This window comes from Malurus melanocephalus, unplaced genomic scaffold (genome assembly GCF_030028575.1).
Source record: "Malurus melanocephalus ecotype Western Australia unplaced genomic scaffold, MMel_1.1 scaffold_251, whole genome shotgun sequence".
Lineage (NCBI taxonomy): Eukaryota > Metazoa > Chordata > Aves > Passeriformes > Maluridae > Malurus > Malurus melanocephalus.
In genome coordinates this window covers 48,412-69,638 of record NW_026623483.1, presented here as the reverse complement: position 1 = coordinate 69,638, position 21,227 = coordinate 48,412, and the positions used below count along the sequence as shown (strand labels likewise).

The following is a 21,227-nucleotide window of genomic DNA, read 5'->3' as shown; positions in this document are numbered from 1 at the left end:
GTACAGCCAAACCTGGGCAGGGAGCTGGGGGTGCCCCTCATCCCTGGTTCTGTTAAAGCCAGCTGGATATGGAGCAGCCCCCAGCCCAGGAGGGCCAGAATAGCTGGGAGAAAAGGGGTGCCCCCCACCTCCCCAGGAAACCCCCTGAGCCACAACCCCCAGGCAGTGGGGTGCAAAAGGGGTACAAACCTGGACTGGGGCCAGCCAGGAAGGGAGTGACAGGGTGCCCCAGCTGGGGCCACGGGTACAGGCACCAGGGAGGGAGGAAGGTCTATTAACAATTAACTCTATTAACCAAGGAGTGGCCGCAGGGGATGCTGCTGAAGGGAGGGGGAGCTGCCTCCTGTCCTCGGGTGCTGCCAACCGTAGCAGCCCTTCCCTGGGAGGGCAGAACCACCAGCAGCAGGACTGGCGTGCAGAGTTTTGCCCACACAGGTGAGGGCTGGGGCTGTCCCAGGGACTGTCCCCTCACCCCCATCCCTGCCAGACCTGCCCTTTTGGGGCTGTTCAGGACTCTGCTTCCCCAGCTTGCAGCTCCCTTTTCCTGCCCCTCATGTCCTAGCCCAGGTGGCACCATCAAAGATCTGCCAACAGCCAGGTTTAACCCCCTCCTTTCCAAAGAACAGGCCAGTTACTCCAGGAGGAGGGAAGTCCTGGTGAGGCACTGAAGACCCCACACCCCAAGGATGCAGTGCCCACAAACCGAGTGGAGCAGCTCAGCACCCCAAACCTGCAGTTATGAGGATGTCAGCCCACAAGAAGGGGCTGGGGTAGGAGTGAGGAGTGGGGTCAGTACTGAGCTTGCAAGGCCTCGACAGGCTTCAAGAAGTTTTTCTCAGTCTCCCCGGAGCTTTAGATTTCCTTAGTTTGTCACAGTATCGAATTACCAAGGGGCTGCTAACCACTCGGATTTAGGTGCTTCTATTTGATGTCTGTTGTTAGTGATTCAAGGGTGGGAATGAACAACACCAAAGAAGCCAGAATAATCCCTGGGATAAAGGTGCAGGGTAGAGCAGTCCGGGCCTGGATGGGTTGGCATGGGGTGATGATAGCTGAGGNGGCAGGCACATTGGCTCACAGGCAGAAGCTGACAGCAGGCAAAAAGGTGACCCCCTCTGCCCCTCCTATCTGCACAGGGCTCTCCCTGCCTGTCCCTGCCCTGCAGAATGAAGTCAAGGAGGGTAAGTTGCTCCTACTCAACCCAGGAAGGAGGAGGAGGGGCTGCCACCAGGTGTGCACCTGCATTCATTTCTGCTGTGCCAGGCGGCAGTCTGGGCCCAGCCCAGCCCTTCTGCCAGCTGGTGTACAGCCAAACCTGGGCAGGGAGCTGGGGGTGCCCCTCATCCCTGGTTCTGTTAAAGCCAGCTGGATATGGAGCAGCCCCCAGCCCAGGAGGGCCAGAATAGCTGGGAGAAAAGGGGTGCCCCCCACCTCCCCAGGAAACCCCCTGAGCCACAACCCCCAGGCAGTGGGGTGCAAAAGGGGTACAAACCTGGACTGGGGCCAGCCAGGAAGGGAGTGACAGGGTGCCCCAGCTGGGGCCACGGGTACAGGCACCAGGGAGGGAGGAAGGTCTATTAACAATTAACTCTATTAACCAAGGAGTGGCCGCAGGGGATGCTGCTGAAGGGAGGGGGAGCTGCCTCCTGTCCTCGGGTGCTGCCAACCGTAGCAGCCCTTCCCTGGGAGGGCAGAACCACCAGCAGCAGGACTGGCGTGCAGAGTTTTGCCCACACAGGTGAGGGCTGGGGCTGTCCCAGGGACTGTCCCCTCACCCCCATCCCTGCCAGACCTGCCCTTTTGGGGCTGTTCAGGACTCTGCTTCCCCAGCTTGCAGCTCCCTTTTCCTGCCCCTCATGTCCTAGCCCAGGTGGCACCATCAAAGATCTGCCAACAGCCAGGTTTAACCCCCTCCTTTCCAAAGAACAGGCCAGTTACTCCAGGAGGAGGGAAGTCCTGGTGAGGCACTGAAGACCCCACACCCCAAGGATGCAGTGCCCACAAACCGAGTGGAGCAGCTCAGCACCCCAAACCTGCAGTTATGAGGATGTCAGCCCACAAGAAGGGGCTGGGGTAGGAGTGAGGAGTGGGGTCAGTACTGAGCTTGCAAGGCCTCGACAGGCTTCAAGAAGTTTTTCTCAGTCTCCCCGGAGCTTTAGATTTCCTTAGTTTGTCACAGTATCGAATTACCAAGGGGCTGCTAACCACTCGGATTTAGGTGCTTCTATTTGATGTCTGTTGTTAGTGATTCAAGGGTGGGAATGAACAACACCAAAGAAGCCAGAATAATCCCTAGGGTAAAGGTGCAGGGTAGAGCAGTCCGGGCCTGGATGGGTTGGCATGGGGTGATGATAGCTGAGGCCCAACCACCAACTCACCCTCACACAGCTCCTTTTGGTGACACAMGGCTGGCAAAACCCAGTGCCAGGGGTAACGGAGCAAAGGACAAGCATCCAACATGGATACATCACTTGCAGGCAGGTGAAATGTGRAGCCACAGAGCAAGGAAGTGAGGGTTAGGATGTGCTAGAACGTGTAAAAATGGCCCCAGTGGTTTTGAGATTGAGGAGGAAGAAATCCCTACTGTGAACATCACACTCCTCCCAGCAAAGGCATCAGGATGCTCATGGGAGGACGCTGAAACTGCCACCTCACCTCCCCTTCTCCAGGGCATGGTGAGGGGTGTGGGCCAGGAGGGGCTGTGGACAGCTGCTRCTGCAGTCTCTTACTGAGGGACTGGACACCTCCTCAAAGGAGCAAAAGCCTGCAGGACCTGGGAGTGGAAGCTGCTCCCTGCTGTACCCCCTGCCAATGGCTGCCTTGCCCCAGCAGCAGGAAGGTGGGCTCCTACTCCTACAGAACAACCCTCTATGTGTGTCAGTATCCCCAAGGATGCATCCTGTTCCCCAAGGAGTAACACAGCCAAGGCCACAGGGAATACTGAGCCTTACCCTCTGCTGATCTTCCTACCCTGTACAGTTCACAGCCCCTGACATCTACACAGGCTGTGCTCACCTGGCTAAAGGAAAGCAGCATGAAATCCTCTTGCTTCTGGCACCTCTCCATCAGGGAAACAACTGGGGAACGACAAGAATGCAATGACACTGCTGACACAAGGAGAAATAGAGGCAGAACTGYRGTGTGCTGGGAGCTGGCAGGCAGTCTGCATTTGGACTAGCTGCAGGCACTTTCTGCCTAAGCTCCTGAAGTCCTTCCCAGAGCAGAGAAGCAGTCAGGCCTGACTCGGGCAAAGGTGACACTGGACAGTTTTAGGCACCTGGCCAGGCAGCAGGCGAGTGCAGGGCACAGGGGGTCACCAGTGCACAGCTAYCCCTGAGTCAGGCAGCCCAGAACAGGACATCCAGCAGCAGCAGGGAAGGCCATGGTGGTCCAGAGAGGCCACCCTGCCCTGCTGACTGCAGGCTGCATGCCCACCCTTCCCAGCAAGGGAAACGGAACCTCCCTCCCCACCCTTTTCTTCACTGGCTGAAGTCAGGATRTGAAACGCCTGCCTGTGCCCCACCCCGGTTTTCCAGCAAGTGCAAGGAATTTACACCACCCAGGCCCACCAAAATAAAGATGTGTCGTTTTGTCACACATTTATGGCTGGATGTTTTTAATCTTCATGATACATCATGGAGACCTGAGGAGGAAGAACCAGTAGCAGGAACTGCCCAAACCACCTGTTTGTGGAGGAGCTAGAGCACTCCCTAGTGCCTGCCCACTGCTTCCTATGGACATCTCTAGCTTTTCCAGCCTGGAAAGTAATGTTTCCTGCCAAATTGTGCCAAAAAAGCTACCTCTGATCTTTCAAGAGATGTGGTTTACAGAATAAAGATGAGCATGAAAAAGCATCAGCAAGTGCCAGAGCCACAACTCCAGACTTTCCCTCTGTGAGCAGTGAACACCGGGCTCCTGTTTCTCCCACGATGACATTTGAGTGCTGCAATCCCAGGCAAAGGGATAGTCTGGCAGCCAGCGAGGATCCTGGAAAGCTCACRCTCTGCCCCTGGGCTGGATTTACTCCAAGCATGCAGCAGCCTCTAGTATGAAGCTGAAGTGGCACAATGCTTTCAAGAGCAGCCAGAGAGCAATCCTGCACAACCAGCAGACACAGTGGTCCCTGCTGTGCCACTGCCTCAAGCTCCAATCAGGGTCACAGAACTCCGCAGTGGARAACACAGGGCATTCACTTTTAACATTCTTGTGGTGGGACAAAACACAACCCAGGCTCTGGGTTATGAGGCAACAAAGGTTTGGCTCCTGCACACCCCACTGACAGCAAACCCAGTGGTGCACAGTCTTTGGCACACTCAGGCCACTGACATGAAGCTTCTCTGCCTCCAGGTAGCAGCAGAATAGCACAGGTGAACCTTCACCCGAGGAGAGAGAAGCTTCTGAGAAACACAATCTTTAGTTCTTAAAACACTTCAGTATTTAAATAGGCTAATACACTTGTGCAAATGATGCTTGGATACACATAAAAGACAGAGAATTGCACTCGGTGCTCACAGGTGCACCATGGCCAAAAAGCATGAGAGGGAGCAATTGGTGTAAAATTCCTGGCAAGCCTAGACAGGACAGAGGACTTCAGACACCAAAGTGTTCTGCCTGCACCTCCAGGAAATGTCACACACTGACCAGGACATGAGCCACCATGGRCTCGGGTTTAATTTTTCATCTCTGAAGCCAAGACTTCCATATGCACCACCCTGAGCAGGATGATGCAGTTTGGACATCAACATTCTGAAAGCTCTGCAGAGATGCAGTACCAGCAGAAGTGACAGTACAGAGGTGGCAGGTCTGGGATCAGCAAAAACCAGAGCCACACCTGAACATGAGTAAGTGTAGTTCTGAACACACACAGCACAMACCACCTCCGACAACCTTTAATCTCTGCTGTGGCTCACAACAGGCACCTGGGRCACACCAAGGTCACACAGCTGTGCCAAAGGAGGAGACACATCCCAGTCCAGCATCCAGGAACCGTGTTCACTTGCCAGGCATTGTGTCTTCGGATGATATTGGCTGAAGGGGCACATCAGAGCCTGCAGAGTTCCTGCACCATCTCTGCAAGGTCATGCTGGYGGCACAGCACAGCCTAGCCTGTGGACCAGAGTGCACAGAGGGCATGCAGAGGTCACATCCTGTGCCAGTCAGGCGTGCTATGTGTCTGAAGGTCATGCTGGCAGAAGGATCAGTCACAGCCCATGGAGCCTGCTGGTCATACACCGTCCCTGAAGGTCAGACTGGCAGAGTGAAATGCCACAGCCTGAGYAGCACATACAGRGTGCCTGCCAACRGCGGGAGCAGGGCACACTCCCAGCYCCACCGCGGCCCCGCTGTCACTTGAGGCTGTAGAGGATGGCAAGACCCAGGAAGAAGAAAAGTCCGATCGAGAGATCGGAGAGGGCCCTAAGGCGTCCCTGWGCCGCAGCCTCCTCCCGCCGGAGGCGCAGCTGCTCCCGCCGCGCCCGCAGCAGCTGCTCCCGCTGCAGCTGCTCCCCGTAGTGCGCACGGTAGAAGGCGTCGAAGTTGAAGAGCRGCGGGACGGTCCCCTGGCGGGCAGCGGGGGCGCGGGGCGGTGGCGGGGTRGCGGCGGGAGGGCGGCCCGAGGGCCGGGGCGCATGGCGCAGCTCCTCGGCGCTCAGCAGCCCGCGGTCGTACTTGCGGCGCAGCGCGGCGCTGCCCAGCACTCGGTAAGCCTCGCTGACGGCGGCGAAGCGTGCGGCCGCGGCCGCGCTGCCGGCGTTGCGATCGGGGTGGTACCGGAACGACTGCTCGTAGTACGCCGTCTTGATCTGCGCCGCCGTCGCCGTGGACGGGACACCCAGCACCTCGTAGAGGTTGCGGCGTGGCCGCGGGACTTCAGCGCCACCCGTCTGCACGGCCCGGGACGGCGGCGGGCCGCAGCCGGGCCGCGGGGCCGCGGGGAGGAGCCACCGCAGCCGCCCGAGCGCCGCCGGCTCCATCGGGGCCTCAGAGCCCGCCCGCCGCCATCGCGGGCGCCGCCGCACCGASAAATGACGTCACGGCACGGCAGCGAGCGCGGCGCGGCAAAGTGACGTAGCAGACAGCTGGTCGGGTGGCAGTGACGTCACGCAGCGGCAGCATGGCGGGCAGCGGCCGTCGGCCKGAGCACCGCGGGCCGCCCGAGCTGGTGAGGGGGGATGGAGGGGAAATGGACACCTCTGCGGTGGCCTCTCCTGGAGGGTCCGGGCCTCACCGCTCCCGCCGCTCTCTCGTTACAGTTCTACGATGAGACCGAGGCGCGGAAATACACACAGAAGTATGGCGGAAGCAGCGCTGCGGGACTGCGGGGCCGGGCACGGCCTGGCGTGGGGCGGGGAGGGGTCTCCTTATGGGGCGGGCGTCGGGGGGACCCACCGGGGACGGTCCTGGATTCTGCCGGGAATGGCGGGGGCCCTGCCGTGAGGCCTGAGCGGTCCGGCCCCGCGGAGTGGAGCGGAGAGGATCAGACCCTGCCGTGAGGGGAAGGGGTGGGGAGGTCCTGCCGTGAGGGGAAGGGTAGGCAGGTCCTGCCGTGAGGGGAAGGGGTGGGCAGGTCCTGCCGTGAGGGGAAGGGTGGGCAGGTCCTGCCGTGAGGGGAAGGGTGGGCAGGTCCTGCCGTGAGGCGTTGTGGGTTCTAGCGGTGTGGGGGGATGTCGCTGTGGGGTTGCTGCCCATTGCCCACGCTCTGCCTGTGCCTCAGTTCCCGGGTGGTGGAGATCCAGTCGCAGATGTCGGAGCGCGCTGTGGAGCTGCTGGGGCTGCCCGAGGACCATCCGTGCCTCCTCCTGGACGTGGGGTGAGCGGGGCTGTGCCCGGTTCTATGGCACATGGAGCATCCGGGACTGGAGGGGTGCACAGGGCAAGGGGGCAGCTTGGTCTCACAGCACCACTGTCTCTCCTGTGGGCTGAAGAAGAGGGGCAGGCTGCTGTAATGTTGGTTGTGTCCGGCCAGCAGCACCCTCAGACTGGCCCCATGCTTTCCCTCTTCCTCCCTCCAGCTGTGGCTCAGGGCTGAGTGGGGATTACATCTCAGAGGAGGGTCACTACTGGATTGGCATGGACATCAGCCGTGCTATGCTGGGTGAGCACAAACTCCACTGAGACCCCCATGTCGCCTCAGGCCCCGAAGCTGGGAGCTGGTTGCCTGAGCTGTGCTCTGTTGTGTGCAGATGTGGCTGTGGAGAGGGAGGTGGAAGGAGACCTTCTTCTTGCAGATGTGGGTCATGGCATTCCCTTCAGGCCTGGCATGTTTGATGGCTGTATCAGGTGAGTCTGTGCATGTRACTGAACTCTCTTGATGCTCTACAAAACTACAATACACATGATGCACTTCTGGTAAATCACAGGCCTTGTCAGCTGCTCTCTTTGCTCTGTGCAACTTGGCTCAATCACTCCARGACAAACCTCCAAAATTCTGGATGGTAGAAGCAGCTTGTGACAGCTGTATAACAAGTGATGCTTTTCTGTTTGTGCAGATGAGCTAGGAATTTCGTTGAAGGAAATGAAGTAAAATTGGGGATGTTGTCAGGGTYGCAGAGACCTGCACCAAGGAGGAGAACAAAGTAGGTAGCATTGCTTAGAAAGGTCAGTCCCTGAATCAAGGATTTGGTGGTTGATTGTRTGATAAAGGGGACAGAAGGACTTTTCTGCTTAGAGAACAGCTCAGGAAGGTGCTGGGAAGAAGCAGGGAGTGTCCATTGCTGATGCAAAAGCTCTGTTTTAGATTGCTCATTGGAGAAATGTGCTTGGCCAGGCAAGGGACACAGCTGAGCTCTTGAATTCTCATCAGGAACTGTAGTGATTGGACTAGGAGTAATGGGTTCAAGCTGAAAGGGGGGAAGTTCAGGTGAGATATACAGAAGAAATTCTTCCCTGKGAGGGTGGTGAGGCTGTGGCACAGGGTGCCCAGAGCAGCTGGGGCTGCYGCATCCCTGGAGTGCCCAAGACCAGGTTGGACGGGGTTTAGAGCAACCTGGTCTAGTGGGAGGTGTTCCTGTCYATGGCAGGGGTGGAACAAGCTGAGTGTTAAGGTCCCTTCCAAYCCAAACCATTCAGTCATTCTATRATTTGAGCACTTGGACTAAAGGAGATGTTTGGCAATGCTTTTGTCCTTTAACTTAYGTACCTTGTCAAGTTTTGGCATAATGAGTCCCCAGAGGGGTTTGTGTAACTGCAAAACAGAAGGCAAAACTACAGAGGAAATTAAATMATTTCCTTGAGGCCCAGCACATGCTTAGTGCTGGAATTCAGCTCAGAGGGAGGTGGCAGGCTCTGTGAAGGAACCAATGACTTAATGTTCTKGGGATCTTATTTTCCTCCTCAGTATTTCTGCAGTGCAGTGGCTCTGTAATGCTGACAAGAAATCACACAGTCCCCCMAAACGCCTCTACAGATTCTTCTCCACCCTTTACACTGCCCTGGTAAGTGCTACCCTTTCCCAACCAGSCCTCTGCTGCTCTTATCTCTTCACTGGTGCTTTTTAGCAAGATACTTCAAGTCATGTTGTTTTAAGTAAATGCTGCTCTGAAGTAGGACTGGCAGGAGAACCTGCTGCTTACCTTCTTTCCTGCTGCTGCTTCTCATCAAGGTTGGACTTGATGTTCTTGGTGGTCTTTTCCAGACTTAACAGTTCCATGATTCTGTGATTCCTGGTGGTCCTCCTGGGAGGGGGACCCCACCTGTGCCTCGCTGGCTCTGTGGGCTGAGCAGCTCTCCTGGGAGCCTTGTCCCAGAGGTTTTGGGGAGAAGAGCGCTTGTGTCTGGGCTAGGATGGGGTGACCAGAGGGATTACCTGCACTGAGACAGCTGTGTGACCAGCTTTATTTCCGGCAGGCCCGAGGATCCCGAGCTGTGCTGCAGCTGTACCCTGAGAACTCGGAGCAGGTACAGGCCATCAATCAATTGGGAAGGGGTACAGGCAGAAAAACCATGTGATTTTGTTGGCTCTGGATGCATCGTGTTCTTCCACATCAAGTCTGTCTCTCTGTCCTGCCTGCCAGCTATAACACTCTTCAAAAGTCCCAAAAAATAACCTGTAAGGATGATGCCCTGTGCAATTCTGTTGTTTCATAGGTTGTCTTGGGCTGCGCCATAAAGTGGTGGGACATGATGTGAATCTGGGTTTTAAGACTGGCTGTAGTCATCAGCACTGCACTGTAATTCCTAAGGTCTGGAAAATCCAGCCCAGTATCYCTCTCCTAGAGAGTCTGCTGTGCCAGCTAGCCCAAACTAGACTGAGGAGCAGGGACAACCAACAAAAGCAGCAAATTGGTGTCTGGATAGTACTGCAAAACTAGGAGATAGGGGTGGAGCTTAACAGGAGGAGAAACAATCCACCTTGGGAATGCCCAGTCAGCTGTGGTTCTTCCAGAGGTCTCTTGAGCATTCCTGGGGGATGACTGCTAATTAACTTTTGCACCTGCTGTTCTTCCCAGCTGGAGCTCATCACAGCCCAAGCCATGAGAGCTGGATTTACAGGGGGAATGGTGGTTGATTACCCCAACAGCGCCAAAGCCAAGAAGTGAGTCCTGGGTCTGTCTGTGTGTTTGGGGTGAGGCCTGGGTTTAGCAGTGATTTTTTTTTTTTTTTCTTTTCCCTCTGACCTGTGTTCTCTCATTACACAGTCCTGGACAGAGGTTACAGCCTAGATCTGAYTCTGTTATAAACCATCTCAGTCTTGCCTGGGGACTGCCATGAGTCCCTCACATGCTGAATCCCAGCTTCATGCTCTTTATTCTTGTTCTTTCAGGTTCTTCCTCTGTCTCTTTGTTGGGACATCTGGCACATTACCAAAGGTGAGCACCTCCATGGGTCAGCAGAGATGCTGTCCTGGTTGCTGGGTGATGTGAAAGAGCTGTGGGCAGTGTGGGAGGCACACAGCTGTGTATGTGCAGATGTGACTTTATAAATTTTCTGCCAGTCACCAAGCCCTGCTCTCATAGACTAGTTTGGGTTGGAAGGGACCTTAAAGCTCATCTTGTWCCAGCCTCCTGCTAYAGGCAGGGACACTTTCCACTGGACCAGGTTGCTCCAAGCCCTGTCCAACCTGGCCTTGAAAACTTCCAGTGATGGGGCAGCCACAGCTTCTCTAGGCAACCAGTGCCAATCACCTTTCCAGGGAAKAATTTCTTCCAATATCCAATCTRACCCTTCCCTCTTTCAGTTTAAAGCCTTTCCTCTGACATTTGGTTTTTTTGCTGTGGTTTCTAGAAGACCAGTTTGTTCCTGCTCTGGTTCTTCTCCTTGTAGATCCCTGCATTCCCCTTGGTTTTGATGGGCTGACTAATAGCTGTGCCTGGTCCAGAGGAGAACACAACTTCCCAATTTTGCTTTCCAGGGCCTTGGTACCGAATGTGCCAATGAAGAGCTGCRTCAGGCAAAGTTCACCAATGAGAGGTATCGTGTGGGGGTGAAGCTGCAGGTTCTYCCCTGCAGGGAGTGGGGGGCTTTGTTTTGCTGGGGACCATAGTGCTGCTGTGTGAGAAGCAATGGGAGAGAAAGGACAGGGAGGACTCTTAGCAGCCCAGTAGAGAATTGCTTTGTCTTTCCAAGGGCCTGGACAYAGGGAACAAAACTGGTTAGTTCCCAGGGCTCTTCCAAGGGGCTGTAGGTGTTTACCCTAGAGCTGCACCTGCGCAGTCCATCAGGTGTACTTTGTGTCCAGCACTGGGTTCTCCACCTGGGGTCAGCAGTGTGGGAGTGTTTACAGAKCTCATGATGGAGGCAGGCTGGTGTGCCTGAGTCTTGGTGTTCCCTTTTCCTTCTGTCCAGGTCTTTGCTCAGCTCTGCTTAGCTGTGGCCTGGGTGTTTCTGCTGCTGGCCAGGTCTCTTCCCACAGGAAGGGTGCAGAGAGTAACCCCTCTTGCAGCCAGTGGGAGAGACAGAGAACAAAAACCAGAGGAAAGTTGTCATGCCTGCCAGGAGCTTGTGGCTGCCATGTTTTCCTGCCTCTTACATTGCTGTTCTCTGCTCACTTAGTCTAAGGGGTACTTGGTCTTTGAGGGCAGTAGCAGAGCTGGGAACTTTTTAGGAAGCTTGACTTTGTTTGCCTTGTTTGGAGTAGAGCAGACAAAGGGAAGGTGGTTGTGCATGAGCCCATAATCCTTTAAGAGCCCAGAGTGCAGCATACATGGGGCATGGGATGGGGGTGTGCTGGGCTGCTTGAGTTTATAGGTCAGGATCCCTCAGCATTGAGCCAGGGCTGGAATCAGCCTTCTCCACTGTTTGGAGTTCGGCCACCTGCTCCAGTGCTGGCTGAGCCTCTTGTCCAGGGGTGGTGGGAGGGAAACACACTACTTTTGTGATCCCTTTCTGGGTGACAATCCTCTGGGGCAGAGGAATGTGTCCCCATGCCTCAGTTCCTCTCCAGCTGCTGTCCACTTTGCCCACAGGACACGGTTCAGAAATGTCAAGGGCAAGTCTGTGAAGAAAAGCCGAGACTGGATCTTGGAGAAGAARGAGCGTAGACGACGCCAGGGCAAGTGAGTTCAGCTGAGTCCTGCCTCAGGCTGGTCTGGCCTGCTCTCACCCGTCCAAACTCCTGCCACAAACCTGCTCCCATCCCCTCCCAGCATGACCTGAGCTGTTCTTTTCCCACAGGGAGGTGCGGGCAGACACGAAATACACSGGTCGGAAGCGCCGTCCTCATTTCTGAACTGCTCTGGACACTGCTGGCRTGGAAGGTGGCATGTGGCTGCCTTCAGTGAGCCTCCTGTGGATGGCACAGATGGCACCCCACATCTAGGAGGACTTGYTGACTGGTACTTGTGGCTCTTCAAGGTGCAAACTGGCTCAGTTTGCCAGACACCAAAACTTCCAGCCCTGTTTCCCTGGTGAAGGTGCAGACAGTGCTCTGGCCACTTGAGTGTCTGCAGTGCCGTAACTTACCTTCCCAAGTGCAGGGAGCCAGCTGAGCTCTAGGTAAGCCAGGATGTGATATCCAGCTCCTCACTAAAGTGTCAAAGAGTTGGAAGTGTTTGCTGGTCTCCTGCATCCTGCCCTCGGTGCTGTGAGTACTGAGGTGGGAATATGGTACCTCATTCCTTGCCAGCTTCCCCTCTGCCTGCAGAGGATCCACACTGTCAGAGTGTAAATCCATGAGGACAAAGTTCCTCTTGGCACAAGTGTTACTCCAGTAACCATTTGCTCCTGTGGGTGCTTGGCACCAAGTCCACCCTGTTTGCTTTAGTGTGCTGACTGGACCCCCTGTCACCCCTTGAAACAAGGAGAGGTGCCACACAGAGCTTTACATTTACAAATGTTTATTCTACATAAAAATTCCACAAAATGGGAAGCTGTTTTGCACCCAAAGCCTTGGGAGAAGAAAGGGATGCTAGCAGGGAGGGAAAGAGGGAAGGAGAAGAGAGGCAACATATAGTGTCGTCCAGCCCAGTGAGACAGAGCAAGCCAGGGTCAAGATCCACATAGAAAACAAGGACACTTAGCTCACAGTACAGCAACAGTAGAACTCCACGGGGGGGGCTCGGAAAGCCTTCAAGTACATTAATTACAAAAAAAACCCAATCCCCAGTTCGAGTGCAAGCTGTGCATGCCCCACACTGCTCGTGGAATACTGCATTGACACGCTCCCAGCACAGGGAGGGCAGGTGGCACTTGGAACAGAGGTGGTGGAACCCAAAGGACAAGCGGGTGGAGGTTGGGGGCTGGAAAGAAAAGGTGAAATGTCTTCCCAAAGCACAACCACATTTGGTGATTTGGTCTGTACATGCAACGACAGGTAGGTAAAAAGGAACTCAATGGGGCTTCCCATAGTGCAGGGGTAATTATTGCACCAAAACACCCTCCCCTCACAGCGAGGACAGTGTGAGCCTGCCTCTGGGGCAGCCGTGGCAGCCTGCTCCTCATCTCCCTTGCCTCGGAGCCCAGCACCACAGCTGCCCACAGGATCCCAGCRAAGTGCCAGCAGCCCTGACTGGCCCTATTTGACTCCTGCTGCTGGGGGTGCTGCTGGCAGTGGTGGTGCCAACAAGGAGCAAGGGCCAAGAATCCCCCCCAGTGCCATTCCTGGCCTTGTGCCTTGACAGGGGTGCCACAGTCCAGATATCAGGTGCACTTGTGCCACTAAAGCCGCTGCTTGGAAGAAAAAAAAGTCACCTTGTGCTAGCAGTGGGCATGGGTGCAGGGCAGGARCCTGGGAGGAGGGTTTTCCTGCCTGCCCAGTGTTATTGCTTCCTGGAGGGGCCCCAGGGCTCTTGCTGGCCTGGCAGAGTGAGCATGGATGGCAGGGAGCTGTTGAGGGACAGGATCATGGCTGCTCCCTTTTCCTGCAGCCAGACATGTCCCTCTGGAGCAGAGACCCTGCCCTTGCCGTTCTCSTGCCCCTGCCTGTACGGTCCTGGTGCCCCAAGCCCTTCAGTGCACACAGGCTGCAGTGCTGGAGCTCACACGGGTCAGTGTGGGACTGTGAAAGAAGTGGGCTCTGGTCTGGGATGTTCCCGTGGCCACACCCTGAGGGGCTTGGACTGGGCAGTGCRAGGAACCAGGCTGGACCCACTTCCCAAGGGCAGCTGCATGCAACAAAGGGCTCTATGGGGGGACCTTCGGTGACAGTGGCAGAGGAGGAGCCGTGTCGGGGCTGCTGCTGGGCTGATCTGGGCTGGGCTGGGCTGGGCATGGGGGAAGTGGTACTCAGTGGCTGCAGCCACTGCCTTTCCCCTGCACTTGGGGGCACCATACACCACACACAGCCAGCGCCTGAACCATAGCACCCTGCCAGCTTGGGGAACAGCTCTGCTCTGGTTCTGGTGGGAGCTGGGAGGTGACGCTGCCCGAGGTTGGAATACTGGTCCAAGCGTCCCTTTTCTGCTGACAGCCAACCCCTGTCCCAGTGTGGCAGTGAGCCTGGCTTATACTGGGACTCCCCTGTGGTGCTTTGGCATGTGCACAAGCCAGCCASAGCCCTGGGGTCTCCAGAGGAAGGTGAGGGCACAGCTCTGTCCCCAGCCTGAGGGAAACTGGCAGTGGCAGCACTGGATGCCCCTGAGCTGCCAGCAGGCTTAAGACTCCACAGCATCATCCATGTGGGTGCAGCAGAGGGCACAGGGCACCCAGGTTATCCCACAGCACCCCCTGAGAGCAAGGGCCTCACTGGATGGCTAGGCAGAAGGGCAGGGTGCCAGGAGGTGGCAAACAGGCGCTTGCCYGTTCAGGAACGAGTTGGGTACAGGCAGAGGAAGGCTGCTGCTCCTTGCTTGCAGGGGGCTGGATGCATCAAGGGCTGCTCCTGGGACCACAACAGGAGAAACTGCTTCCTACCCCTGGCCCTGGGTATGGCAAAGCAAGGCTGGAGCAGCCCTGCTTGCAGGTGAGTGCTGCTGGGGGCTCCAGACATCAGGAACAGCCCCAAACCCCGGCAGGCAGAGTCCAGGCCTGTGGGCAACAGGAACCAGGACCACCGTGCGCCAGGGCTGAGAGCACAGTGATGAGGCTGTGGTGCACAGTGAGCAGCCTTATACCACCCATGCCACCCTGYCCTATCAGGCCAGCATCCAGGAGCAGCACTGGTCCCCACGTGGCCTGTTCCTGGTCCCCAGGGAACTGTGATGGCCCTAAGCAGCAGCTACTCGTTCCACACTGTTCCATCAGGCACTCACCACCTGCACCCACCTTCCAGCCCTTGGCACTCTACTGGGGTGAGGGCCCATGTAGGGAGGGACAACCCTGCCACCGAACCAGTGGCAGGGATGGAGCCCCAGATCCAGACAGTCACTGGCCAGGCAGGGCYGGGCAGAGCACACCCCTAGGGAAGGGCCCCGGAGAGAAGTGGCCCAAGGGAAGGTGTTTGCAAGCATAGATGCGGCTGACAGACATGAGAGTTTGAGATGATGGGYAAGTTGGGGAGGCTGACTAGGTACTGTACTCCCAAGGACCCCTGACACCCATCACTGATGCCTCTCCTCCTCCACTAACACGGACTGCCCATCACTGGAGAAGCAGCAGTGCCCAAGGGCACTTCTGCCCCCCACCTAGTCCCAGCCAGCCACCCCGCCTGGAGCAGTGATGAAAGCTTGGGTTCCCCCCCTAGGAGTCCCCCTTGCACCCATCACCTTCCCCTGCCCCCCGCCAGCGCCCCGGGGCTGGAGCTCCCTCCACACAGACGCACCGCACACACAGCATCACAAACAACCATGCATTAGAAACTGAAATGCTGCTGGGAGGCTCCGGGGCTGCGTGGGTTGCTCCAGTGTGGCTGCAGCCCCATGGCACGCGCGGCTCCATCCATCGCACACAAACAGTCCTGTGGGGTGAGTCTAGCCGAAAATGCCGCCAAAGGTGGAGGCGATGACGATACCCAGGATCACACAACAGATTATGATCATGATCTTCTTCTGCTCAGGTGTCCCAGCAGCAGTAGGGAGAGAGGAGAGAGGGGAGAGGGGATGGTGAGTGTTGGGGCAGGATGGACCCAGGAGCTTGGAATGGAGCAGACGAGCAGTCTGTCCTGCTCCCCTTTGCCCGTGACGGGCTTTGAGTAGCACCTTGGAAGCCAAAAGGGCTCTGGCAGTCCTGGGCAGGGATGGGCACTCCTGCTCTTGCCGCAGCCCTGAGCTGGCAGAGCTGAGCTGGTGGCCCTCAGGTCCTCAAGCTGATATGGGTCCAGGCAGCTGGCACTGTGCTCAGGGTCTAAGCTGGACCATGACCTTTCCCTGCTTTTTGCAAGGGACATGGCTCTCACAGCCTGGTCCAGGGCATGCTTGTCCCTTTGCCTCCCTGCAAGCAGYACCCCCACTTATTGTCAAATTTCACAGTCTGTGCTGGGATCTCTGCCTCAGCTRTACAACCCTTAGGACCTGGGCTGCTCCCTGTGGTGTGGGGTAATAATGCAAAGCTGTGCCAGGCTGTCTGGGGCAGGCAGAGGGGCAGGCAGGGTGCCATGGTGCCCTGCCCCTAGTATGGAGGCGTCAGCTGTGCAGGCAGTGGCAGATGGGCCCCAGCCAGAGACGTGACTCACCCGTCTGGCTTTGCTCTGGTACTTCACCGCTTTTTTGGTGTCAGACACGGCCCGCTCCACATAGTCCACCGAGTGCTCCACGTTGTACTCGATGCGGTCAATCATTTCTCCCTGCAGAGGGAGGACACAGCCCACGCACCCGTGCGYGTGCAGACATGAGCTCCTTCCTGCTCCGCTGCTCCCTGGCTCCAGGTGGATGCTGCCTTGCCCAGCAGCCCTGTGTGAAGAGAGGCACCATCAGCTATCTGTGRGCACTGGGTGTTCTCTGGGGTGCARGCTCTGGACTGCATGCCCCATCCTAGAGGATCTCTGTGCACATCCCAGCAGGGAGACATGCAAGGGTGAGGGACAAACRAGTCCCCAGCCCAGTCCTGGYGCTGACCTGTCCAATATGTCAGGTGACATCAAAGCCACAACAGGATCTACATACACCAGCATCTCACCACATGCTGCTGAAACCAGAAGCATGGCAGGGAGCGAGAACACCAGTAGCACCACGTCGGGTGCTCACAAAACCATGCACATGCAGGGACCAGGGACCACTGCTCCGATCTGCACAAGCATCACACTGACAGCAGAGGGTCCAGAGCAAGGCCAGTCAGGATTGCAGGGCCCTKCGGGAACCCCTGCCCTGCTCTGCCCCTGCTGCAGGGTTAGGCTGGGGGTGGAAGCTCCTGTGGGTGTGGATTGGGGCGAGCTCCTCCAGCCTTGTTCACCTCCTTTGGCCCTATCCTGTCTGGGTAGGGAAACAGCCAGCTGGACAGGGTTGGTAGGAGTGGGAGGTTTGAAGCCCGGTGTCCTCCTGCATGGCAAGGAGGGAACTGGGGCCACAGCACCATGGACTCATAGCTGGCAGCTCTAAAATGTCCATAGCTCAAACTAATGCTGGAGAGCACAGGGAGGACAAACCTTGAGGCTCAGGGGTGCTGAGCACTGAGCCCCACCAGCTGCTCCCTTCTTTGCCTAAAGCTGCGCTTTCTTCTTCCCACCTGTGCCATGCGCGGAGGCAGAGCAGAGCTGGCAGCCCTGCTGCCTCCCCTTCCTGCAGCCTCTGCTCCAAGTGACAGCAGCTCCGAGCTTCTCATCTACAGGACAAGGCTGTTGGCACCATCCAGCCCTTAGAGCGGGGTAGGGAATCATAATTGCCCACGTGTCCCCCCCACAGCAGACAGGACAGAGCACCAACATCACTGTGCGCTGGTGACCCTTGCCATCTTGTGATGGTGACCCTTGCCATCTTGTGAGTGGCCATCCCAGCACCATGCGAGCGGCAGCCATGCAGGAGCAGCCATGCAGAGTAGAGCATGCAGCACCACGGGCCTTTACCTGCGGGCCTTTACCTGCCACTGACGTCTCCTCAGGCCATGGCAGCATGGCAGGCAAGAAGGGGCATGAGCAAAGATACAGGAGCACCTGCCTGGCCTGAAGGGACTGGTGCCACAGGCTGGCAGCACAGCTGAGGGTCGCCCTGAGCTCACCCACCTGGGCCTGGGGCTCCAGAGAAGACACAGAAACCTCCCCCTGCACGGCAGCCACCCACTGACCTCCCTCAGAGCCCCTCACCGCCTCTCCCATGCCACGCATGCAGCACCCTGGGCCAGGTGGGGGGCTTCAGCCCCAGGGAGTCCAGCTCAGCCCCACTAGGAGCCATGCTGGTTYTAGATGTTGTTTTTCCTCTCAACACGCACCCAGGCAAGGGAGCATTGTTCTCCAGCCTCCCTAGCCACTGCAGGGAGCCCCACCACCCTCCAAACCCTCCAGGTGAGTCCCTGGGCTGCACCAATTTCCCCACCTGGCTCTCCACCAGCATGGCCATGTCCATGAACATGTCGTGCAGCTCTCGGATGCTGTTCTCCAGTTTGATGATCTCGCTGTGCCGTGTCTCAATCTCATTCAGTGCCTGCTTGGTGATGTTTGAATCCATGATGATCTGCAAAGAAAGTAAGGCCACTGAGCGCCAGGTCTGACACCGGAACTGGGGGCACCAAGAGTGGGATGAACAGGAGCTACAGAGCCCCTCCAACCACCCCAAGCCAGGTAATTTGCAGGATGCTGGGATGCAGGCTCTGCTCCAACAGCAACCTCAAACCAGACCTGAGCCCCTAGGTCCCCCTCTAACATGGGCCATGTTTATCACTCCTGTACTGAGGCCACTGTGGCAGCACGTCCACCAGCCCCACCCCTGGGCTGCAGCTTGTGCTAGGGCTTACCCCAGAGGAGAAAATGGCTGGGTTGCCGCTCTCCAGCATGTCCTCCAGCTCCTCGCTGGTGGTGGTCCTGCCAGCTGCAATGACACAACACAGGTCAGCCAGAAGTCCCCTGTCCCCATCACAGGTGCCATGGCCCCACCACAGGGCTCTGCTGGCTCCATGGTATTTATCCCGTGAGTGGAAGAGAGCAAAGCTATCAGCCTCAAGAGCACACAGCACAGTTTGAGGGGCTGCCCTCCCACAGCCCAGCTCTGACACTCCTCATTTTAAGGCGATCAAGCTGCCAGCTTGGCACACTCATACAGGAATGCCCATCTGTCCCTCCTGGACACACCAACTGTTCCTGCAGGTCAGGGAGCAGTGCTAAGTGACCAACAGCTACCAGCATCCATGGTGGCTGTGAAGGAGGAGGCATGGGGAACAAGCCACAAGCAGCTATGCTCTTGTCAAATCCCTGTTCAGCCAGTTCAATGCCATGAGGACATTGGGCTCAGCTGAAATGCCCAAGTTTTGGCCCTGCTGCTGTGTAACTGAAGCCAGGCTCTATCCTTCACCCTGTGGCAAAACCCTCCCATGTCTCTGGGGACCTCCAGCCCCATGGCTCCTCTGGAAGGAATTCACCCACAGCACGTGGTTCCTTTTCCTCCCCACCCCATACAGCAGAGACAGATGCTGATCACTCCATGGGTGACACGGATCCCTGCACTGACTGCAGTGTATTCCTTGGGATAGCAGCCATGTGGGACATGTGGAATTGGGGCCAAACAGATGGAGATGCTGGAYGGGGCACTGGGGCTGCCCAGTGGGATGGGGAGGGTGAGCAGGTCACCTGAGACAGGGCAGGTGACACCCCACCAGTGCAAAAGAAGCAGTCAGAGAGGAACAGCTAATGAAGTGACTCCACCAAGTTTGATGAAACCAAACCCTGCAGGGCAGGGCTGGGATCTGTAGGTGCTCCCCTGTGGCATGCTGCCTGCAGCCAGTGGTACCAGAAGAGACAACAGCATCTTCTRTRATRAGTCCAGGGCACCTCAGAGTAGGGRAATGYGGCAGAGTGCAGCACAGCTCCCAGACCCATGGGCAGAAGTTCGAGTTCTGTGTGAGGCTGGTCTAGACAACTACGACATGGCAGTGACCCCCAAAGCCCTGAGAAGCTGCCGTTTTGAGTCACAAAAACAACCTGAGCCCTGTCTTTGCCCCATGCGAGTTCACAGCTGCATGTGAGGGCTCAGCTTTGCCATCTGTGTGCTCATGGATCTCAGGATCAATGACTCTCCCCACCCTGCCCAGCTCTCAGAAGGGTCCACAGCCTATTTCCAGACACCATGGCACATTTCAGGGTGACACAGCATCACTCCTACCAAGGATAACACGCAATACCCCCTTGACAGCCTTTCTTGCCTGTTGGCTCCTTGGTCTGGGCTGACACTGCCCTGCTCCCAGGAAGAGAGAACAAGGAACCAAGCAGACCAAATTTACAAACTCKCCTGTTGATGTGCCCAACACTGAGAAGGCCCAGTGACAAGGAGGAGCGTGCCAGATGCTGTGCATGGAGAGCTACTTGCTCTGCCAAATGCTCTGCCTCAAGGCAGTGCTGAAGGATGAGCAGTGGGATCAGCTCCAGGAGATCATGGGCAGAGGTAGGATGGATGCAGGATACATGTTCTCATCCTATCCTTCTTGCTGCCTCGTTCCCCTAATGCAGAGCTGGCAAAAGCCGCGTCAAGGTGAAGAATTAGAGCAAAGGCATTGCGTGGATTAACACAGCCAAGGGTCATGGCTGCTCAAGAAGAACTTGCTTTAATGCTGAGTCAAAGCTTGGGGCCTGGAGGTTGTATCTTGCCCACACCATCCAGCACAGCCCCTGCCAAACCATGTAACAACCGGCAGGACCTCAGAAGACTTCCCAGGAAGGCCACTGCCTCCTRACCAAGATTCCTGGTTTGGCTTCCTGGTCTGCTATTAGTTAATCCACAGCAGTAAAATCAGCTCCAAGTGTCCTGGGTACCTGCCTGATCTGCTGCTCACATCACTACAGRGCCTGGCACAGCCACAAATGGGAGTGAAAGGATGGAGCCATGGCAAGGTGGCACCGAGGAAGAGGAGCCTGGGGCAACACTTCTGCCTCAAAATTTGGGGATACACTGGAAAACCCTGAGAATTGGACCTGTGCCTCCCCAGAGTAGATCTGCCTCTTACTTGGCATCTTTAGCAATTAAAGCTTCTTCTAAGCTCTTCTTTAAGGGGAGAAGCAGCTCTGCCAATGAGACAAAGATCCCAGAGCATGGAGGGAGCTGGAGAAGCAACCTCAGCCCAAAGGTGGCATGGAGAGAATGGCAAGAGACAATGCCCAGGTCACACTGCTGCAGGGACAGCAGTATATTGGAAACTCTGGGACATGGCAGACATGAAGCCAGTGAGGAGACTTCCCACCTCAAGGCACAGTTCTTGGTCCTGCAATGCCCAGCTGGACAGAGTGACCAGCTCCCAGAGGATGGGGCAGGATCAACCCTGTTAGGGTGTGGGGGAGGCTCCCAAAGAAGCCTCTGGTGCCAATCCCATAGCTCAGATGATGCTGGATGCCAGTTTGCCTAATTCTGCATGCAGATGGTCTGTATGTAGGAGAGGTATCTCCAAGCTGTAGGGAATCCAACATGCCATGGCCAAATTAAGAGCTCAGCTGGGCTCTTCAGGCTGGCAGCATCCCCTGGGCTGGCAGCATCCCTCCCCCTGGCAGCAGGGCTGCACGAGCACCTGCAGAGCCACAGCTGGGGATTGGACCAGACATGCTGAGGACAAGGCACCTTTCCTAGGCTGGGATCCTCTGCCTGGAGCTGGCTTTTATGCTCTTATTAGACACAAATTCCCATAACTCATGGAGAGATGGATAACACTGTCCTATCYGCCTGCATGTGAGCAAAAGGGTATGAGTGACTGACCCCCTGGCTGTCACCCAGCCCAGACTGGGCACTGCTCACGCTGGTTTTGGGATGAGAAGGATTCARCTACAAAACCCTGCCCAGCACATCACAAAG

General features: G+C 56.7%; 3 protein-coding genes and 1 non-coding gene across 6 annotated transcripts in view; 2 read left to right on the top strand and 2 right to left on the bottom strand.

The window, feature by feature from the left end:
* Window positions 1-3,599: 3,599 nt before the first annotated feature.
* Window positions 3,600-6,028, bottom strand: DNAJC30 (DnaJ heat shock protein family (Hsp40) member C30). The gene has a single exon (XM_057375532.1). The coding sequence runs from the start codon at window positions 5,970-5,972 to the stop codon at window positions 5,346-5,348; it is 627 nt and encodes a 208-aa protein (XP_057231515.1). The 5' UTR covers window positions 5,973-6,028; the 3' UTR covers window positions 3,600-5,345.
* Window positions 6,029-6,058: 30 nt separating this feature from the next.
* On the top strand, window positions 6,059-13,260 carry BUD23 (BUD23 rRNA methyltransferase and ribosome maturation factor). The gene is made up of 12 exons (XM_057375527.1): window positions 6,059-6,160; window positions 6,252-6,289; window positions 6,713-6,808; window positions 7,011-7,093; window positions 7,182-7,278; window positions 8,336-8,432; window positions 8,845-8,895; window positions 9,447-9,532; window positions 9,761-9,806; window positions 10,349-10,407; window positions 11,403-11,492; window positions 11,611-13,260. The coding sequence occupies exons 1-12, from the start codon at window positions 6,113-6,115 to the stop codon at window positions 11,663-11,665; spliced, it is 846 nt and encodes a 281-aa protein (XP_057231510.1). The 5' UTR covers window positions 6,059-6,112; the 3' UTR covers window positions 11,666-13,260.
* On the top strand, window positions 10,835-10,970 carry LOC130579042 (small Cajal body-specific RNA 20). The gene has a single exon (XR_008965943.1). It is a non-coding gene; the product is annotated as a small Cajal body-specific RNA 20 (non-coding RNA).
* Window positions 13,261-15,069: 1,809 nt separating the features above from the next.
* Window positions 15,070-21,227, bottom strand: part of STX1A (syntaxin 1A) — a 53,966-nt gene continuing 47,808 nt past the window's right edge. For 2 of the 3 annotated variants that reach the window (XM_057375531.1, XM_057375530.1), the window contains 4 exons: window positions 18,193-18,266; window positions 17,775-17,912; window positions 15,983-16,093; window positions 15,070-15,359 (listed from right to left, as the gene is read on the bottom strand). In XM_057375531.1, the coding sequence (XP_057231514.1) occupies window positions 15,282-15,359; window positions 15,983-16,093; window positions 17,775-17,912; window positions 18,193-18,266 (401 nt within the window). In that variant the 3' untranslated portion in view covers window positions 15,070-15,281. Of the gene's footprint in view, window positions 15,360-15,982; window positions 16,200-17,774; window positions 17,913-18,192; window positions 18,267-21,227 lie in introns of those variants that run through there. The other variant, XM_057375529.1, reaches the window with a different exon arrangement.